The sequence below is a fragment of the Pseudophryne corroboree genome, chromosome 7 (assembly GCF_028390025.1).
Source record: "Pseudophryne corroboree isolate aPseCor3 chromosome 7, aPseCor3.hap2, whole genome shotgun sequence".
Taxonomy (NCBI): domain Eukaryota; kingdom Metazoa; phylum Chordata; class Amphibia; order Anura; family Myobatrachidae; genus Pseudophryne; species Pseudophryne corroboree.
The window spans coordinates 180,200,297-180,223,424 of record NC_086450.1 but is presented as its reverse complement, the minus strand read 5'-3'; the positions used below and the strand labels follow the sequence as shown (position 1 = coordinate 180,223,424).

At 42.7% G+C, this 23,128-nt stretch overlaps 1 protein-coding gene across 2 annotated transcripts in view; it reads left to right on the top strand.

Annotated features, from left to right (window-relative positions):
* Positions 1-23,128, top strand: part of PTPRN (protein tyrosine phosphatase receptor type N) — a 282,930-nt gene that overhangs the window by 237,770 nt on the left and 22,032 nt on the right. For both annotated transcript variants that reach the window (XM_063933845.1, XM_063933846.1), the window contains one exon: positions 10,442-10,495. In XM_063933845.1, the coding sequence (XP_063789915.1) occupies positions 10,442-10,495 (54 nt within the window). The remainder of the gene's footprint in view (positions 1-10,441; positions 10,496-23,128) is intronic.

Sequence of the window (23,128 nt, the reverse complement as noted above, 5' to 3'; positions counted from 1 at the left end):
GGCGCCGGAGTTCTGCCCGGCGTCTGAATTTGAACTTTCCGCCTGATTGGCGGGGAGCGCCGATGACGTCACCCGCCCACTCATTCTCCGTGGACGCCGGGCGCACCCGCGGCGTCCACACTCTGAATGACCGCCGGGACCAGTGCCAACGGGACACCGGGACCCGGAGACCACCGGCGAGGACGGCCACCAGGAGACCCAGCGCACCCGGAGGGGTAAGCGCGGCGGCCGCGGCGGTGTAACAGTACCCCCTCCTCTAGGAGTGGCCCCTGGACACTTTCCTGGTTTTGTTGGGTGTCTAGAATGGAAGATCCGAATTAGTCGAGGAGCAGTGACCTCAGAAGCCTTTATCCAACTTCTTTCTTCAGGTCCATAACCCTTCCATTCTACCAAATATTGTAGATTCTTATGATAGTAACGAGAGTCCAGAATAGTTTTGATCTCAAATTCTGTTCCAGTTTCAGTCTCTACTGAGGTTGGACTAGAAGGCTCTGAATGGAAACGATTTAGGATGAGAGGACGAAGGAGAGAAACATGGAAAGAATTTGGTACACGAAAGTGAGAGGGCAAACCCAATTTGCAGACCACAGGATTCAGGACTTGTAAAACAGGGTAAGGACCGATGAACCTCGGAGCAAATTTCATAGCTGGTACTTTTAGACGGAGGTTGCGGGTGGAGAGCCATACCCTATCGCCAACCTTGTATTGAGGAGTGGCCCGCCGTTTCTTGTCCGCAAAGAATTTGTATCGGACAGAGATTTTCTTGAGGTTAGCATGAACCCTACTCCAAATTTGGCTGAAGTGTTGTAGAGTGGAAGTTACAGCCGGAACCTCCTCCGACGGAAGGATTGGTAATTCTGGAACCCGTGGATGGAACCCATAATTGATGAAGAACGGGGATTCGCCAGTGGAGGAATGAAACAAATGGTTATGGGCAAACTCTGCCCAGGGTAACAGTTCCACCCAGTCGTCCTGTGAAGGAGAGAGATAAACGCGGAGAAAAGTCTCCAAATCCTGGTTGACTCGTTCAGTTTGTCCATTTGTTTGGGGATGATAGGCAGACGAGAATTGAGGTTAATTTGTAAGGCCGAACAGAGAGCTCTCCAAAACCTTGCAGTGAACTGTACCCCTCGATCTGAGACCACCTCCTGAGGTAAGCCATGCAAACAAAAGTGCTCCCGGATAAATAGTAGAGCCAGTTTGGGAGCCGTCGGTAGACCTGTCAACGGAACGAAGTGTGCCATCTTTGAAAAACGGTCGACAATCACCCAGATGGTATTGTAACCTTTGAAGTGGGGCAACTCGGTAATGAAGTCCATAGAAATATGGGTCCAGGGTTTCCTAGGAATGAACCAAATGTATTTGCACCTGGCGCTCGCCACAAAACTTGGTGTGAGCAGCTGATCTCTGAGGGATGATCCAAAAAGCCCTCCCAAAAAAGAACTAAATCAGCAAAATAACCTATACATGGGTGCGTTTGAAGACGCACATGTGTGGGGAGGCGGACTCGGCGCGGATCTGGTTTTCTATGGCCGTTTTATAGATGACTTAATTTTTGTTTGGGGTGGGGATTTGACATCACTTATAAATTTCACAGAAGGTTTAAATAAAAATCAATTTGGTTTGAAATTCACATATAGTTATAGTAATTCCGAGATTAGTTTTCTGGATATAGCACTCTCCGTACAAGATGGAAATTTAACAACTAAAACACATATTAAATCTGTAGATCAAAATACATATCTTCAATATAACAGTTCACACAAAAGAAAATGGAAAGAAAATATTCCCAGGGGTCAGTTTGTACGAATTAGAAGAAACTGCTCATCATTACACATGTATCAAATACAGGCAAGATCTTTGATGTTGTCCTTTGTGGAACAGGGGTATCCCCAAGATCTATTAGAGAAATCGTTTTGTGAAGTTGAATGTATGGATAGGGAAACTTTATTGAAACCAAAGAAAACAACTAAGAAAAAGGAATTTGTGGGTAAATATATGAATGAGGAGAATGATAATAATAAAAAAAGCATGTCATTTATTACACAATATAATGGATGTGCCCGCCAAATTGAACGTGTCATTAAGAAAAATATGTCCCTGTTAATGTTAGACGAAGTCCTTAAACCGCAATTAGACCCGAAGGGAATAACAATTTTTAGGAAGGCAGATAACCTGCGGTCCATGTTGGTTCCTAGCCATTTTGAAAGACCCAAAATAATTAAATCGGAAAAAACATGGTTACCAGAAAAGCCAGTGGGTTTTCACAAATGCGGTAGATCTGGATGTCTGTCATGTAAAAATCTACCTAGAAAAAGTCTTTCTTTCATATGCACTAATACTGGGGAAGAATTCCAGAGAAAGGAATTCTTGAATTGCTATTCCACATACATTATTTATGTGATCACATGCGTATGTGGAAAGCAATACATAGGAAGGACTACTCGCACTATGCACATACGTTATATGGAGCATAGACGGAATGTGCTTAAGGGCGCCCGGCACCCACTGTCCAGCCATATAACACAATGTCAGAATTCAAAATTTGAAAATAGTACAATGGTGGCGATTGAACAGATAAAAAATACAGTACGTGGAGGTGATCGTTATAACCTTCTTTGTAGGAGGGAAGCGTTCTGGATTTATAAAATGGATACATTGGTGCCAGGCGGACTTAACGATACAGTAGAATTGAATGGAATTTAATGATGTATCTGCTTTACTTGTTATTTCTCAGTATGTATCTCCTGCTATATCCCTGTTTATAATAATTTTTGGTATAATTTAATGGTTTACTCCAATTAGGGGTTAATAATAATAAAAAGTCTGTATATGGTTACATGGGTATAAGTGTATATGTATGGGGTGAAGTCACCTTGTGGAAACATAATGGCCAGGTATATGGGCACCACTAAATAAACATATAAAGGTCTGGTGAGATGACACCACTAATAAACAGATAAAGGGGTCGAATGGTTCGATTATTAAAATGAGAAATAGAAACTTATATAAGTATGATGAAACTATTTAAATGGATTATGAGGTCATATATGTATATATATAAAATTTGGTCACTAGATGGCAGTAATGAAACAATGTAATGTTGGAAATTAATCGTTTATATTGAATTGAATAACTGATCGATTGATGCTGGTGTGTGAATCTAGTAAAGAAAGATACACATATGTATGTGTAGGCTATATGGAAACATTTATAGGCTATATATAGATGCATGTAGGAAGTGTATAGGAATAAGATATACTGCTGGTAAAGCTTTTAATTAAGGATGAGGAATAATAATAAAAAATATAAGATTGTGTTGAAATATAATATATATTTAAATACAATTTTAAAGATGTGTTGTTTAAGTATTTAGGTGGAGAAAGCAGCGGGAGCTTGTTTAATATGAGCTTGTATATAACATGCACAATGGTGACACGATTAGACTGCGCTGGAGATTTGATGAAAAAGCAATTCAGGCTGTGAATAAGGTGGCTACATATGTCTAATGAGGACATCTGGAAAAGAGGTTTGAACCGCGAGCGCAATGCGCATGCGCAAATTAGCGAAATCGGTATTTAAAGATCCACTGAGACGGACAAACATATCTGACACTGATGAAGCCGCTGATAACAGACCCTGAGGCGGAGAAACGCGTTTGAGAGGGAGGAATACAACAGTACTGTGAGTGAAAGAACAAGTCTCTCACCCTCTGCAATTACCGGGTGTAGAGCTTGTTATACACAAATACCGGCCGGTGAATGTGCATCACTCATACCCTAGTGCACGGGGTAAAGAGTGAACTAAAGTGTTGGTGATTTTCCTTCATGCTGCTAGCCTTGTGCAGACGGACAGGATAATATTGCTATTAAGCACGTGGGCTATATGTGCTTTAATCCTGGATCAATGGTCTATAAGTAAAAAGGAGACAAGCTAATTCACCGACCTTGCTTTTGTTACCAGTAATTGGTTATCTGAGTCTACGGGACATTATTTTAAAAGTGGGCTTCTTTCAGAAGTGTGTGCAGCTGCATATTAATACTAAACCTGCTGGATTTGGATGACTGAAAGGTTATTTGGAGGTGGAAAGTTACAATTGTTCACTGAAAGCGCAAAAAAAACCAATGTGCCTAATTATCGGGACTGTCACCTTTAGCACATATATTGAGTCCAAATTACAGCATTCATTTGGTAGTATTAATTTTATATCAATACAATTTAACAGATTGTCTAGTTATATTTAATTATTATGTGATACTGGCCGGTATCTTTGTTGTTGGTTTTTATTTTGTGTATCCATTTTTGTCTATATGTATTTTTAAAGGAAAGATAAAATTCAATCTCATAAACTTCAGTGTATAGCGCTGTCTCATTCTTTGCTGATTTATTTCCTAGGAATGGACAGAGGACGAAGCAATCCGGGTGGAGGCAGACGAGGAGTTTTGTGCTGCATGCATTGTGGACAAGAACTAACATAATCTTGTATATCCCTCCTCATGGTGTTCCACCAGTAAGACCTTCGCAGGAATTCGAACATTTTTTGGACCCCCGGATGACCGGAGAACTTGGAGATATGGGCCCACTGCAGTATTCACAGTCGGAATTCAACTGGTACAGACATTCTTCCAGGAGGAGGACCTAGAGAAGTGGGAGCAGCGGAAATTGAGATTGGACTGAGAATTAGACTCCTCTCAAGGGAATTCTCTTCATCTGAGGCAGTTAGAGAACGAGACAAAGCATCAGCTTTTGTATTGAAAGACCCGGCCCGGTACTTAATAACAAAAGAGAATCGAGTAAAGAAGAGCGCCCATCTAGTTTGACGGGGATTCAAGCATTGTGCGCTTTTGATGTACAACAAGTTCTTGTGATCGGTGTAAATAGTAATCGGATGTTTGGCACCTTCTAATAAGTATCTCCATTCTTCCAAGGCGGATTTTATTGCCAAAAGTTCCTGATCTCCAATAGTGTAGTTCTGTTCAGCAGGAGAGAACTTACGAGAATGGAAACCACATGGATGCAATTTCTTATCCATAGAGTACTGGGAAAGAACGGCTCCGACTCCGACTGAGGAAGCATCGACCTCCAGGAAGAACGGTTCTTCGAAATTTGGTTGTTGGAGTACCGGAGCTGACACAAAAGCTGATTTCAACTGGGTGAAAGCTTCCACGGCTTCGGAAGACCACAAACTTGGGTTGGAACCTTTTTTGGTCAATGCGGTAATGGGTGCAACAATGGTGGAAAAACCCCTAATGAATTTCCTGTAGTAATTTGCAAAGCCCAAGAACCTTTGTACTGCTTTCAAAGAGAGAGGCTGAGTCCAATCACGAATGGCAGTGAGTTTTTCCAGATCCATGCGAAGCTCCGTACCCGAGATGACATAACCGAGGAACGGAATTGACGATACCTCAAAAGTACATTTGGAAATCTTGCCGTAGAGACGATTCTTTCGTAGTCGGAGAAGCACCTCTTTGACCTGTGTCCTGTGTTCTGCAAGATTCTTGGAAAAAATCAGAATGTCGTCTAAATACACCACTACACTTTGGTATAACATGTCTACACTTTGGTATAACATGTCTCGGAAGATTTCGTTAACGAATCCCTGGAAAACGGCAGGAGCATTGCTAAGGCCGAACGGCATTACCAGATATTCGTAATGCCCATCTCTAGTTTTGAAGGCGGTCTTCCATTCGTCCCCCTGTCGGATACGTATAAGATTATAGGCTCCTCTCAAGTCGAGCTTCGAAAAAACGTGGGCTCCACGAACCCTATCAAATAGCTCCGTGATTAGCGGCAAGGGGTATTTATTTTTGATGGTGATATCGTTTAGGCCACGATAATCGATACATGGTCTTAACCCCCCGTCCTTCTTCACGAAAAAGAAACCTGCTCCAGCCGGAGAGATAGAGGGGCGAATGAATCCTTTAAGAAGATTGGATTTAATATAGTCCGACATAACTTGGTTCTCAGGTAGAGACAGAGGATAAGTGCGACCCCGAGGCGGCATCTTCCCTGGGATGAGGTCAATGGGGCAGTCCCAAGGTCTATGGGGTGGTAACTGATCAGCCGCCTGCTCAGAGAACACATCCGTGAACTCCTGATAGGCCTCCGGAATGAGCTCTTCGTCTGACCTAGAAGATGCACGGAGCAGACAGATGGGAGTAAGGCAATTAGTGTGACAGAATGAACTCCATGACAGAATTTGTGAAGACTTCCAGTCGATGTGGGGATTATGAGTTTTGAGCCAAGGCAACCTGAGGACAAGATCGTGAGGCATCTCCGGAATCACTAGGAACTCCAGATGTTCTTGATGTAGAGCTCCGACCTGCAGCCTAATGGGCACTGTGCAACATGTAATGAGGCCATTGGATATTCTGGTACCATTGATAGCAGTCAATGAAATAGGCCGTTTGATAGACTGCAACTTTAAATCCAGACTTTGGACACAGGAAAAAGAAACGAAATTCCCAGCAGCCCCAGAGTCTAATAGGGCATTAAAAGATTTGGCAACTGACTTGGAGATCAAAGACACGGAAAGTAAGCAATCCAAAGTCGGAGAAGATTTGGACGTGACTCCCAACTTGACTCCTCCGGAACAAGCTAGGCCTGCCCGTTTCCCGGACGGGATTTACAAAACTTGATGAAATGATCTGCGGCTCCACAGTAAAGACGGAGTTTACCCTCACGACGACGCTGTCGTTCCTCCGGAGACGGTAGGGACCGGTTAATTTACATGGGTTCGTCCGGACTTGGTACAACCGCTTGCCTAGGAGGACCTGGAACGATCCGATCAACTACGTTCTCCTCCACGCTCCTGCATACGGAGATCCACCTTGACGCAGAGGGAGATCAACTCTTCTAATGGATCCGGCAGATCCCTAGTGACCAACTCATCTTTCAGACGGTCGGAGAGACCGTTCCAGAAAGCAACCCTCAGGGCGTCATTATTCCAGTGAAGTTCAGAGGCAATGGTCTGGAAATGGACCACGTACTGACCCACGGAGCGGGAGCCCTGACGGACACAGAGCAAGTCGGAAGAAGCAGTGGTCATCCTGCCGGGCTCATCGAAGATTCTTCGAAAGGACGTGATGAAGTCGGTGTAGTTGGAAACCAATGGATCAGATCGTTCCCATAGTGGAGACACCCAATCAAACGCTGACCCTTCGAGCAGGGAAATAATGTACGCCACCTTAGACCGATCCGTAGGGAAATTATGTGAGAGAAGCTCGAAGTGCACTTCGCACTGGTTTAAAAAACCACGGCAATTATTTGGATTCCCATTATAGCCGGGAAGGAGTAGGAAGCTGGAGGCGTGACCTGGTACCGGCCAAAGGTTGGACATTACTGGAAACGGCAACTGGAGCGGTTACGGGAACTGGAACCGGAATTTACTGAGGCTCAGGATGCTTGAATTTGATCCAATCGACCGGACAATTCCTGGAGATACTGCATCACCTGGCCATGTGTCGCCTCCTGACTCTGAACTCGGGAAGCCAAATTTTGGATGGCGCTCGACTCTGTGTTCCGATTTCCCGAGTCCATGTATCCTAAGTATACTATCACTGACCTGGGTTGAGAGTGTTGTGAACTCGGGGGTTCTTCCGGTGACCGGGAAGGAGAACCACAGCTGTGCCGAAGTAGAGATGGCCGAATATAGGTTTTCTTCATACAGGACTTTAGCGGTGGCCAAAACTTGTGACGGATACTGGAAACCACCTGAAAGACAGGACTTGTGAACGGTGCTGGTGATTACTGTGAGATATGCTAAAGAATCACTGTAGCGATGCTGAAGAGCACTAGGAGTGAGGCTGAAGAACACTGTGACACATGATTATGAGCGTTGCTGAAGCACACGGTGACAAATTGTTGTGAGCGTTGCTGAAGCACACAGTGACAAATTGTTGTGAGCGTTGCTGAAGCACACAGTGACAAATTGTTGTGAGCGTTGCTGAAGCACACGGTGACAAATTGTTGTGAGCGTTGCTGAAGCACATAGTGACAAATTGTTGTGAGCGTTGCTGAAGCACACAGTGAAAAATTGTTGTGAGCGTTGCTGAAGCACACGGTGAAAGCACTGAAGTTTGTTTCAGCTAGGAAACACGCTGATCGCTGTAAGCCCAGAGTTCGTTTGACAGAAAGCCCCGCTGAGCGCTGGTTGCACTGGTGTCTATGCAATCGAGGGACTCACTAGATGCTGGAAGCACAGAGGTCTGTGCAGCTGAAGAACACGCTGAATGGTGCAGCACAGGAGTCTAGAAAGCAGCAGTAGGAGATTCTTCAACGAAGGGGCACTGGAGTTCAATCTTGTAGATGTAGATGATACTCAGGCGCCGGAGCTCTGCCCGGCGCCTGAATTTGAACTTCCCGCCTCCGTCTGATTGGTGGGGAGCGCCGATGACGTCACCCTTCCACTCATCCTCCGTGGACGCCGGGTGTACCCGCGGCGTCCACACTCTGAATGACCGCCGGGACCAGTGCCAACGGGACACCGGGACCCGGAGACCACCAGCGAGGACGGCCGCCAGGAGACCCAGCGCACCCGGAGGGGTAAGCGCGGCGGCCGCGGCGGTGTGACAGTATGTATATATAGTAATGCAGTGTATGATGTATGTATACATATGGCTGGTGTGCAGCAGTGTATGTATGTAATGTGTGCAGTGTATATATGTATGTATAGTAATGTGTGCAGTGTATGTATGTAGTGCAGCAGTGTATGTATGTATATCATACTTGCCTACCTGACCCTCTCCATGATGGAGAAAATGCTCTGTTCCTGGACTTTCCTGGTAATGTATGATTGCCATCACCTGTGGTGAAACACCTTTCTTATCAATTAACTAGCTCACCACAGGTGATGGCAATCATACATTACCAGGAAAGTCCAGGAACAGAGCATTTTCTCCCTCATGGAGAGGGTCAGGTAGGCAAGTATGATGTGTGTGGATAGATAGATAGATAGATAGATAGATAGATAGATAGATAGATAGATAGATAGATAGATAGATAGAGATACAAAAAGGTTGCACTCACATCCTCATAATAACCAACAGCTGGGGTGTCCACTCATATGCCAAGGTATTGTGATTATAGAGAACAATTTAGAGGGGGCACTCTCCAGGCTTTTCAATATGCAAAAGTTCATTTATTTGTAATATACTTTACATGATCCACATGGTGACAAAAGGTATTTTTCCTCAAGCGCTTTCGGCCCACAATGGGCCTTCCTCAGGAGGCACTACACAGCAGCAGCAAACCAAGCAGAATAGAACAAATATAGTCCCAGGCAGGAATCCAGCACCGCCGCTGTATGTATGACCGCTCTGTCTCCCACCCCTGCCTCCTCCTCTCTCCCTCAGCCCTCTCTCCCCGGCTCCAGCTCCCCCTCCCCGGCTGGCGGTGACTCCCAGGCTCAGGTGGAGAGAGGCCGCCTCATATCTCCGCGCACAGGCCAGAGCCAGCCACACGGAGACCGCGTGGAGGAGCCGCAGAGAGGTGAGTGTCTTCCTGGAGCTGCCTCCACCTGGCCCGACTGCACCTTTGACTCCAGCTCCATCCTGCCTGTGACAGCTTCCGTGTCCCGGGGTACAGGGGATAATATCCCCTTCTACTGTACACAATGCCCGGATTTTGCTCCCATTCCTCCTGCCCGCCCATACACTGCATTACTACATACCATACAAACACTGCACACAGTGCTGACTGGCTGAGGGGCGCCGTCCTCCTCCTCCTTCTCCTCCTATTGGCCTAGCTCTGTGATTTTGTTACTGTGTCTCTTCCCAGCGTTAACCACACTGTCACAGAGTGACAGATCTGGGCAGTTATATAGGAGATGGATGGATATACGGCAGCACAACTCAATCATATGGCAGCAGGATATACATTATTTATTCAGATACTTAAAGATACAGGATTTTAAACTAATGAGGCCACTAGCTGCTGACTTCTAAATGTAGTTCATCTGTCTATTTGCAAAATGATGTACAGTATCTTTATATATCCACATACGGCAAGTAGGTTCAGAGTATATATGGTGTTTTGGAGGCACAGAGTCCAGGTGATCCAGAAGTATAGTATTAGTAAAAACACTGTGTGTTTGTGCGTGCGTGCGTGCGTGCGTGTGTGTGTGTATACTTTATATAGCTATAACTATATATATATATATATATATACACACATACACACAAGCGCATGCACATATACTGTATGTCTTACATGGGTGTTTGGTAAGTACCCATGTAACATATGTCTGAGTGATAAAAAGTAACTTGCATTAAAGGACAACCTCCGATTACCAGCACTCTTTGAGCACCTGCTGTTTTATTATGTGTGATTCCAGCTTTCTCTGAGGTGTCTATTCATTAGTTGAACATAAGTATGTCAGGCACCTAATATTTGTCAAATAAAAATGGAATGATCTCTGCAATGTCATCTGTTCTCTTTCCAGGAAGGTGAACAAGTCTTTCCGAGGCCGATCCTGTCCCATCATCGTGCACTGCAGGTAAATGTATGCCTGTAGGGACTGTAGTAAGTCTTTCATGGCAAGCCTTTAAACCAAATTCATACCCTGCAGGTACACTGCTCTGCTATACTATAACCCTGTACATATATAACTAGACTCGTCATCTCTAACACAGTGCATACCCTGCAGGTACACTGCTCTGCTGTACTATAACCCTGTACATATATAACTAGACTCGTCATCTCTACCACAATGCATACCCAGCAGGTACACTGCTCTGCTATACTATAATCCTGTACATATATAACTAGACTCGTCATCTCTAACACAGTGTATACTCTGCATGTACACTGCTCTGCTATACTATAACCCTGTACATATATAACTAGACTCGTCATCTCTAACACAATGCATACTCTGCAGGTACACTGCTCTGCTATACTATAATCCTGTACATATATAACTAGACTCGTCATCTCTAACACAGTGCATACCCTGCATGTACACTGCTCTGCTATACTATAATCCTGTACATATATAACTAGACTCGTCATCTCTAACACAATGCACACCCTGCAGGTACACTGCTCTGCTATACTATAATCCTGTACATATATAACTAGACTCGTCATCTCTAACACAATGCATACTCTGCAGGTACACTGCTCTGGTGTACTATAACCCTGTACATATATAACTAGACTCGTCATCTCTAACACAGTGCATACCCTGCAGGTACACTGCTCTGCTATACTATAATCCTGCATGCACAGCCGACGGGAGACCAGCGATGAACGAGCGCGGGGCCGCGCATCGTTCATCGCTGGAGTCTCCACACTGAAAGATATGAACGAGTTCTCGTTCATTTATGAACGAGATCGTTCATATCTTTCAGAAAATCGGCCAGTGTGTAGGGCCTATAACACAATGCATACCCTGCAGGTACACTGCTCTGCTATACTATAATCCTGTACATATATAACTAGACTCGTCATCTCTAACACAGTGCATACCCTGCAGGTACACTGCTCTGCTATACTATAACCCTGTACATACTGTATATAACTAGACTCGTCATCTCTAACACAGTGCATACCCTGCAGGTACACTGCTCTGCTATACTATAACCCTGTACATATATAACTAGACTCGTCATCTCTAACACAATGCATACCCAGCAGGTATACTGCTCTGCTATACTATAATCCTGTACATATATAACTAGACTCGTCATCTCTAACACAATGCATACCCTGCAGGTATACTGCTCTGCTATACTATAATCCTGTACATATATAACTAGACTCGTCATCTCTAACACAATGCATACTCTGCAGGTACACTGCTCTGCTATACTATAACCCTGTACATACTGTATATAACTAGACTCGTCATCTCTAACACAGTGCATACCCTGCAGGTACACTGCTCTGCTATACTATAACCCTGTACATATATAACTAGACTCGTCATCTCTAACACAATGCATACCCAGCAGGTATACTGCTCTGCTATACTATAATCCTGTACATATATAACTAGACTCGTCATCTCTAACACAATGCATACCCTGCAGGTATACTGCTCTGCTATACTATAATCCTGTACATATATAACTAGACTCGTCATCTCTAACACAATGCATACTCTGCAGGTACACTGCTCTGGTGTACTATAACCCTGTACATATATAACTAGACTCGTCATCTCTAACACAGTGCATACCCTGCAGGTACACTGCTCTGCTATACTATAATCCTGTACATACTGTATAGAACTAGACTCGTCATCTCTAACACAGTGCATACCCAGCAGGTACACTGCTCTGCTATACTATAATCCTGTACATACTGTATAGAACTAGACTCGTCATCTCTAACACAGTGCATACCCTGCAGGTACACTGCTCTGCTATACTATAATCCTGTACATACTGTATAGAACTAGACTCGTCATCTCTAACACAGTGCATACCCTGCAGGTACACTGCTCTGCTATACTATAATCCTGTACATACTGTATAGAACTAGACTCGTCATCTCTAACACAATGCATACCATGCAGGTACACTGCTCTGCTATACTATAATCCTGTACATATATAACTAGACTCGTCATCTCTAACACAATGCATACCCAGCAGGTACACTGCTCTGCTGTACTATAACCCTGTACATATATAACTAGACTCGTCATCTCTAACACAATGCATACCCTGCAGGTACACTGCTCTGCTATACTATAATCCTGTACATACTGTATAGAACTAGACTCGTCATCTCTAACACAATGCATACCATGCAGGTACACTGCTCTGCTATACTATAATCCTGTACATATATAACTAGACTCGTCATCTCTAACACAATGCATACTCTGCAGGTACACTGCTCTGGTGTACTATAACCCTGTACATATATAACTAGACTCGTCATCTCTAACACAATGCATACCCTGCAGGTACACTGCTCTGCTATACTATAATCCTGTACATATATAACTAGACTCGTCATCTCTAACACAGTGCATACCCTGCAGGTACACTGCTCTGCTATACTATAATCCTGTACATATATAACTAACCTCGTCATCTCTAACACAGTGTATACCCAGCAGGTATACTGCTCTGCTATACTATAACCCTGTACATATATAACTAGACTCATGTTCTCTAGCACAGTGCACACCCTGCAGGTACACTGTTCTGCTATACTATAACCCTGTACATACTGTATATAACTAGACTCGTCATCTCTAACACAATGCATACCATGCAGGTACACTGCTCTGCTATACTATAACCCTGTACATATATAACTAGACTCGTCATCTCTAACACAATGCATACTCTGCAGGTACACTGCTCTGGTGTACTATAACCCTGTACATATATAACTAGACTCGTCATCTCTAACACAATGCATACCCTGCAGGTACACTGTTCTGCTATACTATAATCCTGTACATATATAACTAGACTCATCATCTCTAACACAGTGCATACCCTGCAGGTACACTGCTCTGCTATACTATAATCCTGTACATATATAACTAGACTCGTCATCTCTAACACAGTGCATACCCTGCAGGTACACTGCTCTGCTATACTATAATCCTGTACATATATAACTAGACTCATCATCTCTAACACAGTGCATACCCTGCAGGTACACTGCTCTGCTGTACTATAACCCTGTACATATATAACTAGACTCGTCATCTCTAACACAATGCATACCCAGCATGTACACTGCTCTGCTATACTATAATCCTGTACATATATAACTAGACTCGTCATCTCTAACACAATGCATACCCAGCATGTACACTGCTCTGCTATACTATAACCCTGTACATATATAACTATACTCGTCATCTCTAACACAATGCATACCCTGCAGGTACACTGTTCTGCTATACTATAATCCTGTACATATATAACTAGACTCATCATCTCTAACACAGTGCATACCCTGCAGGTACACTGCTCTGCTGTACTATAACCCTGTACATATATAACTAGACTCGTCATCTCTAACACAATGCATACCCTGCAGGTACACTGCTCTGCTGTACTATAACCCTGTACATATATAACTAGACTCGTCATCTCTAACACAATGCATACCATGCAGGTACACTGCTCTGCTATACTATAACCCTGTACATATATAACTAGACTCGTCATCTCTAACACAATGCATACCCAGCAGGTACACTGCTCTGCTGTACTATAACCCTGTACATATATAACTAGACTCGTCATCTCTAACACAATGCATACCCTGCAGGTACACTGCTCTGCTATACTATAATCCTGTACATATATAACTAGACTCGTCATCTCTAACACAATGCATACTCTGCAGGTACACTGCTCTGGTGTACTATAACCCTGTACATATATAACTAGACTCGTCATCTCTAACACAATGCATACCCTGCAGGTACACTGCTCTGCTATACTATAACCCTGTACATACTGTATAGAACTAGACTCGTCATCTCTAACACAATGCATACCATGCAGGTACACTGCTCTGCTATACTATAATCCTGTACATATATAACTAGACTCGTCATCTCTAACACAATGCATACTCTGCAGGTACACTGCTCTGGTGTACTATAACCCTGTACATATATAACTAGACTCGTCATCTCTAACACAATGCATACCCTGCAGGTACACTGCTCTGCTATACTATAATCCTGTACATATATAACTAGACTCGTCATCTCTAACACAGTGCATACCCTGCAGGTACACTGCTCTGCTATACTATAATCCTGTACATATATAACTAACCTCGTCATCTCTAACACAGTGTATACCCAGCAGGTATACTGCTCTGCTATACTATAACCCTGTACATATATAACTAGACTCATGTTCTCTAGCACAGTGCACACCCTGCAGGTACACTGTTCTGCTATACTATAACCCTGTACATACTGTATATAACTAGACTCGTCATCTCTAACACAATGCATACCATGCAGGTACACTGCTCTGCTATACTATAACCCTGTACATATATAACTAGACTCGTCATCTCTAACACAATGCATACCCTGCAGGTACACTGCTCTGCTATACTATAATCCTGTACATATATAACTAGACTCGTCATCTCTAACACAATGCATACTCTGCAGGTACACTGCTCTGGTGTACTATAACCCGGTACATATATAACTAGACTCGTCATCTCTAACACAATGCATACCCTGCAGGTACACTGCTCTGCTATACTATAATCCTGTACATATATAACTAGACTCGTCATCTCTAACACAGTGCATACCCTGCAGGTACACTGCTCTGCTATACTATAATCCTGTACATATATAACTAACCTCGTCATCTCTAACACAGTGCATACCCTGCAGGTACACTGCTCTGCTATACTATAACCCTGTACATATATAACTAGACTCGTCATCTCTAACACAGTGCATACCCAGCATGTACACTGCTCTGCTATCCTATAACCCTGTACATTTATAACTAGACTCGTCATCTCTAACACAGTGCATACCCTGCAGGTACACTGCTCTGCTATACTATAATCCTGTACATATATAACTAGACTCGTCATCTCTAACACAGTGCATACCCAGCAGGTACACTGCTCTGCTATACTATAATCCTGTACATACTGTATAGAACTAGACTCGTCATCTCTAACACAGTGCATACCCTGCAGGTACACTGCTCTGCTATACTATAATCCTGTACATACTGTATAGAACTAGACTCGTCATCTCTAACACAGTGCATACCCAGCAGGTACACTGCTCTGCTATACTATAATCCTGTACATACTGTATAGAACTAGACTCGTCATCTCTAACACAGTGCATACCCTGCAGGTACACTGCTCTGCTATACTATAATCCTGTACATACTGTATAGAACTAGACTCGTCATCTCTAACACAGTGCATACCCTGCAGGTACACTGCTCTGCTATACTATAATCCTGTACATACTGTATAGAACTAGACTCGTCATCTCTAACACAATGCATACCATGCAGGTACACTGCTCTGCTATACTATAATCCTGTACATATATAACTAGACTCGTCATCTCTAACACAATGCATACCCAGCAGGTACACTGCTCTGCTGTACTATAACCCTGTACATATATAACTAGACTCGTCATCTCTAACACAATGCATACCCTGCAGGTACACTGCTCTGCTATACTATAATCCTGTACATACTGTATAGAACTAGACTCGTCATCTCTAACACAATGCATACCATGCAGGTACACTGCTCTGCTATACTATAATCCTGTACATATATAACTAGACTCGTCATCTCTAACACAATGCATACTCTGCAGGTACACTGCTCTGGTGTACTATAACCCTGTACATATATAACTAGACTCGTCATCTCTAACACAATGCATACCCTGCAGGTACACTGCTCTGCTATACTATAATCCTGTACATATATAACTAGACTCGTCATCTCTAACACAGTGCATACCCTGCAGGTACACTGCTCTGCTATACTATAATCCTGTACATATATAACTAACCTCGTCATCTCTAACACAGTGTATACCCAGCAGGTATACTGCTCTGCTATACTATAACCCTGTACATATATAACTAGACTCATGTTCTCTAGCACAGTGCACACCCTGCAGGTACACTGTTCTGCTATACTATAACCCTGTACATACTGTATATAACTAGACTCGTCATCTCTAACACAATGCATACCATGCAGGTACACTGCTCTGCTATACTATAACCCTGTACATATATAACTAGACTCGTCATCTCTAACACAATGCATACTCTGCAGGTACACTGCTCTGGTGTACTATAACCCTGTACATATATAACTAGACTCGTCATCTCTAACACAATGCATACCCTGCAGGTACACTGTTCTGCTATACTATAATCCTGTACATATATAACTAGACTCATCATCTCTAACACAGTGCATACCCTGCAGGTACACTGCTCTGCTATACTATAATCCTGTACATATATAACTAGACTCGTCATCTCTAACACAGTGCATACCCTGCAGGTACACTGCTCTGCTATACTATAATCCTGTACATATATAACTAGACTCATCATCTCTAACACAGTGCATACCCTGCAGGTACACTGCTCTGCTGTACTATAACCCTGTACATATATAACTAGACTCGTCATCTCTAACACAGTGCATACCCTGCAGGTACACTGTTCTGCTATACTATAATCCTGTACATATATAACTAGACTCATCATCTCTAACACAGTGCATACCCTGCAGGTACACTGCTCTGCTGTACTATAACCCTGTACATATATAACTAGACTCGTCATCTCTAACACAATGCATACCCTGCAGGTACACTGCTCTGCTGTACTATAACCCTGTACATATATAACTAGACTCGTCATCTCTAACACAATGCATACCATGCAGGTACACTGCTCTGCTATACTATAACCCTGTACATATATAACTAGACTCGTCATCTCTAACACAATGCATACCCAGCAGGTACACTGCTCTGCTGTACTATAACCCTGTACATATATAACTAGACTCGTCATCTCTAACACAATGCATACCCTGCAGGTACACTGCTCTGCTATACTATAATCCTGTACATATATAACTAGACTCGTCATCTCTAACACAATGCATACTCTGCAGGTACACTGCTCTGGTGTACTATAACCCTGTACATATATAACTAGACTCGTCATCTCTAACACAATGCATACCCTGCAGGTACACTGCTCTGCTATACTATAATCCTGTACATACTGTATAGAACTAGACTCGTCATCTCTAACACAATGCATACCATGCAGGTACACTGCTCTGCTATACTATAATCCTGTACATATATAACTAGACTCGTCATCTCTAACACAATGCATACTCTGCAGGTACACTGCTCTGGTGTACTATAACCCTGTACATATATAACTAGACTCGTCATCTCTAACACAATGCATACCCTGCAGGTACACTGCTCTGCTATACTATAATCCTGTACATATATAACTAGACTCGTCATCTCTAACACAGTGCATACCCTGCAGGTACACTGCTCTGCTATACTATAATCCTGTACATATATAACTAACCTCGTCATCTCTAACACAGTGTATACCCAGCAGGTATACTGCTCTGCTATACTATAACCCTGTACATATATAACTAGACTCATGTTCTCTAGCACAGTGCACACCCTGCAGGTACACTGTTCTGCTATACTATAACCCTGTACATACTGTATATAACTAGACTCGTCATCTCTAACACAATGCATACCATGCAGGTACACTGCTCTGCTATACTATAACCCTGTACATATATAACTAGACTCGTCATCTCTAACACAATGCATACCCTGCAGGTACACTGCTCTGCTATACTATAATCCTGTACATATATAACTAGACTCGTCATCTCTAACACAATGCATACTCTGCAGGTACACTGCTCTGGTGTACTATAACCCTGTACATATATAACTAGACTCGTCATCTCTAACACAATGCATACCCTGCAGGTACACTGCTCTGCTATACTATAATCCTGTACATATATAACTAGACTCGTCATCTCTAACACAGTGCATACCCTGCAGGTACACTGCTCTGCTATACTATAATCCTGTACATATATAACTAACCTCGTCATCTCTAACACAGTGCATACCCTGCAGGTACACTGCTCTGCTATACTATAACCCTGTACATATATAACTAGACTCGTCATCTCTAACACAGTGCATACCCAGCATGTACACTGCTCTGCTATACTATAACCCTGTACATATATAACTAGACTCGTCATCTCTAACACAGTGCATACCCAGCAGGTATACTGCTCTGCTATACTATAATCCTGTACATATATAACTAGACTCGTCATCTCTAACACAATGCATACCCAGCAGGTACACTGGTCTGCTATACTATAATCCTGTACATATATAACTAGACTCATCATCTCTAACACAGTGCACACCTGCAGGTACACTGCTCTGCTATACTATAATCCTGTACATATTTAACTAGACTCGTCATCTCTAACACAGTGCATACCCAGCATGTACACTGCTCTGCTATACTATAATCCTGTACATATATAACTATACTCGTCATCTCTAACACAGTGCATACCCAGCAGGTACACTGCTCTGGTGTATTATAACCCTGTACATATATAACTAGACTCATCATCTCTAACACAATGCATACCCGGCAGGTATACTGCTCTGCTATACTATAACCCTGTACATATATAACTAGACTCATCATCTCTAACACAGTGCATACCCAGCAGGTACACTGCTCTGCTATACTATAACCCTGTACATATATAACTAGACTCGTCATCTCTAACACAGTGCATACCCAGCAGGTACACTGCTCTGCTATACTATAATCCTGTACATATATAACTAGACTCGTCATCTCTAACACAATGCATACCCAGCATGTACACTGCTCTGCTATACTATAATCCTGTACATATATAACTATACTCGTCATCTCTAGCACAGTGCATACCCTGCAGGTACACTGCTCTGCTATACTATAACCCTGTACATATATAACTAGACTCGTCATCTCTAACACAGTGCATACCCTGCAGGTACACTGCTCTGCTATACTATAACCCTGTACATATATAACTAGACTCGTCATCTCTAACACAATGCATACCCAGCATGTACACTGCTCTGCTATACTATAATCCTGTACATATATAACTATACTCGTCATCTCTAGCACAGTGCATACCCTGCAGGTACACTGCTCTGCTATACTATAACCCTGTACATATATAACTAGACTCGTCATCTCTAACACAATGCATACCCAGCATGTACACTGCTCTGCTATACTATAATCCTGTACATATATAACTATACTCGTCATCTCTAGCACAGTGCATACCCTGCAGGTACACTGCTCTGCTATACTATAACCCTGTACATATATAACTAGACTCGTCATCTCTAACACAGTGCATACCCTGCAGGTACACTGCTCTGCTATACTATAACCCTGTACATATATAACTAGACTCATCATCTCTAACACAATGCATACCCTGCAGGTACACTGCTCTGCTATACTATAATCCTGTACATATATAACTAGACTCGTCATCTCTAACACAGTGCATACCCTGCAGGTACACTGCTCTGCTATACTATAATCCTGTACATATATAACTAGACTCGTCATCTCTAACACAGTGCATACCCTGCAGGTACACTGCTCTGCTATACTATAATCCTGTACATATATAACTAGACTCGTCATCTCTAACACAGTGCATACCTAGCAGGTACACTGCTCTGCTGTACTATAACCCTGTACATATATAACTAGACTCGTCATCTCTAACACAATGCATACCCTGCAGGTACACTGCTCTGCTGTACTATAACCCTGTACATATATAACTAGACTCGTCATCTCTAACACAATGCATACCCTGCAGGTACACTGCTCTGCTATACTATAATCCTGTACATACTGTATAGAACTAGACTCGTCATCTCTAACACAATGCATACCCTGCAGGTACACTGCTCTGCTATACTATAATCCTGTACATATATAACTAGACTCGTCATCTCTACCACAGTGTATACCCAGCAGGTATACTGCTCTGCTATACTATAACCCTGTACATATATAACTAGACTCATGTTCTCTAGCACAGTGCACACCCTGCAGGTACACTGTTCTGCTATACTATAACCCTGTACATACTGTATATAACTAGACTCGTCATCTCTAACACAATGCATACCATGCAGGTACACTGCTCTGCTATACTATAACCCTGTACATATATAACTAGACTCGTCATCTCTAACACAATGCATACCCTGCAGGTACACTGCTCTGCTATACTATAATCCTGTACATATATAACTAGACTCGTCATCTCTAACACAATGCATACTCTGCAGGTACACTGCTCTGGTGTACTATAACCCTGTACATATATAACTAGACTCGTCATCTCTAACACAATGCATACCCTGCAGGTACACTGCTCTGCTATACTATAATCCTGTACATATATAACTAGACTCGTCATCTCTAACACAGTGCATACCCTGCAGGTACACTGCTCTGCTATACTATAATCCTGTACATATATAACTAACCTCGTCATCTCTAACACAGTGCATACCCAGCATGTACACTGCTCTGCTATACTATAACCCTGTACATATATAACTAGACTCGTCATCTCTAACACAGTGCATACCCGGCAGGTACACTGCTCTGCTATACTATAACCCTGTACATATATAACTAGACTCGTCATCTCTAACACAGTGCATACTCTGCATGTACACTGCTCTGCTATACTATAATCCTGTACATGCTGTATATAACTAGACTCGTCATCTCTAACACAGTGCATACCCTGCAGGTACACTGCTCTGCTATACTATAATCCTGTACATATATAACTAGACTCGTCATCTCTAACACAGTGCATACCCTGCAGGTACACTGCTCTGCTATACTATAATCCTGTACATATATAACTAACCTCGTCATCTCTAACACAGTGCATACCCTGCAGGTACACTGCTCTGCTGTACTATAACCCTGTACATATATAACTAGACTCGTCATCTCTACCACAATGCATACCCTGCAGGTACACTGCTCTGCTATACTATAACCCTGTACATATATAACTAGACTCGTCATCTCTACCACAATGCATACCCTGCAGGTACACTGCTCTGCTATACTATAACCCTGTACATATATAACTAGACTCGTCATCTCTAACACAATGCATACCCTGCAGGTACACTGCTCTGCTATACTATAACCCTGTACATATATAACTAGACTCGTCATCTCTAACACAATGCATACCCTGCAGGTACACTGCTCTGCTATACTATAATCCTGTGTGTATATATATATATATATATATATATATATATAGACTCATCATCTCTAACACAGTGCATACCCTGCAGGTACACTGCTCTGCTATACTATAATCCTGTACATATATAACTAACCTCGTCATCTCTAACACAATGCATACCCTGCAGGTACACTGCTCTGCTATACTATAACCCTGTACATATATAACTAGACTCGTCATCTCTAACACAATGCATACCCTGCAGGTACACTGCTCTGCTATACTATAACCCTGTACATATATAACTAGACTCATCATCTCTAACACAGTGCATACCCAGCATGTACACTGCTCTGCTATACTATAACCCTGTACATATATAACTAGACTCGTCATCTCTAACACAATGCATACCCTGCAGGTACACTGCTCTGCTGTACTATAATCCTGTACATATATAACTAGACTCGTCATCTCTAACACAGTGCATACCCTGCAGGTACACTGCTCTGGTGTATTATAACCCTGTACATATATAACTAGACTCATCATCTCTAACACAATGCATACCCAGCAGGTATACTGCTCTGCTATACTATAACCCTGTACATTTATAACTAGACTCATCATCTCTAACACAGTGCATACCCAGCAGGTACACTGCTCTGCTATACTATAACCCTGTACATATATAACTAGACTCGTCATCTCTAACACAGTGCATACCCTGCAGGTACACTGCTCTGCTATACTATAATCCTGTACATATATAACTAGACTCGTCATCTCTAACACAGTGCATACCCTGCAGGTACACTGCTCTGCTATACTATAATCCTGTACATACTGTATATAACTAGACTCGTCATCTCTAACACAATGCATACCCAGCAGGTACACTGCTCTGCTATACTATAACCCTGTACATATATAACTAGACTCGTCATCTCTAACACAGTGCATACCCAGCAGGTACACTGCTCTGCTGTACTATAACCCTGTACATATATAACTAGACTCGTCATCTCTAACACAATGCATACCCTGCAGGTACACTGCTCTGCTATACTATAACCCTGTACATATATAACTAGACTCGTCATCTCTAACACAATGCATACCCTGCAGGTACACTGCTCTGCTATACTATAATCCTGTACATATATAACTAGACTCGTCATCTCTAACACAATGCATACTCTGCAGGTACACTACTCTGCTATACTATAACCCTGTACATATATAACTAGACTCGT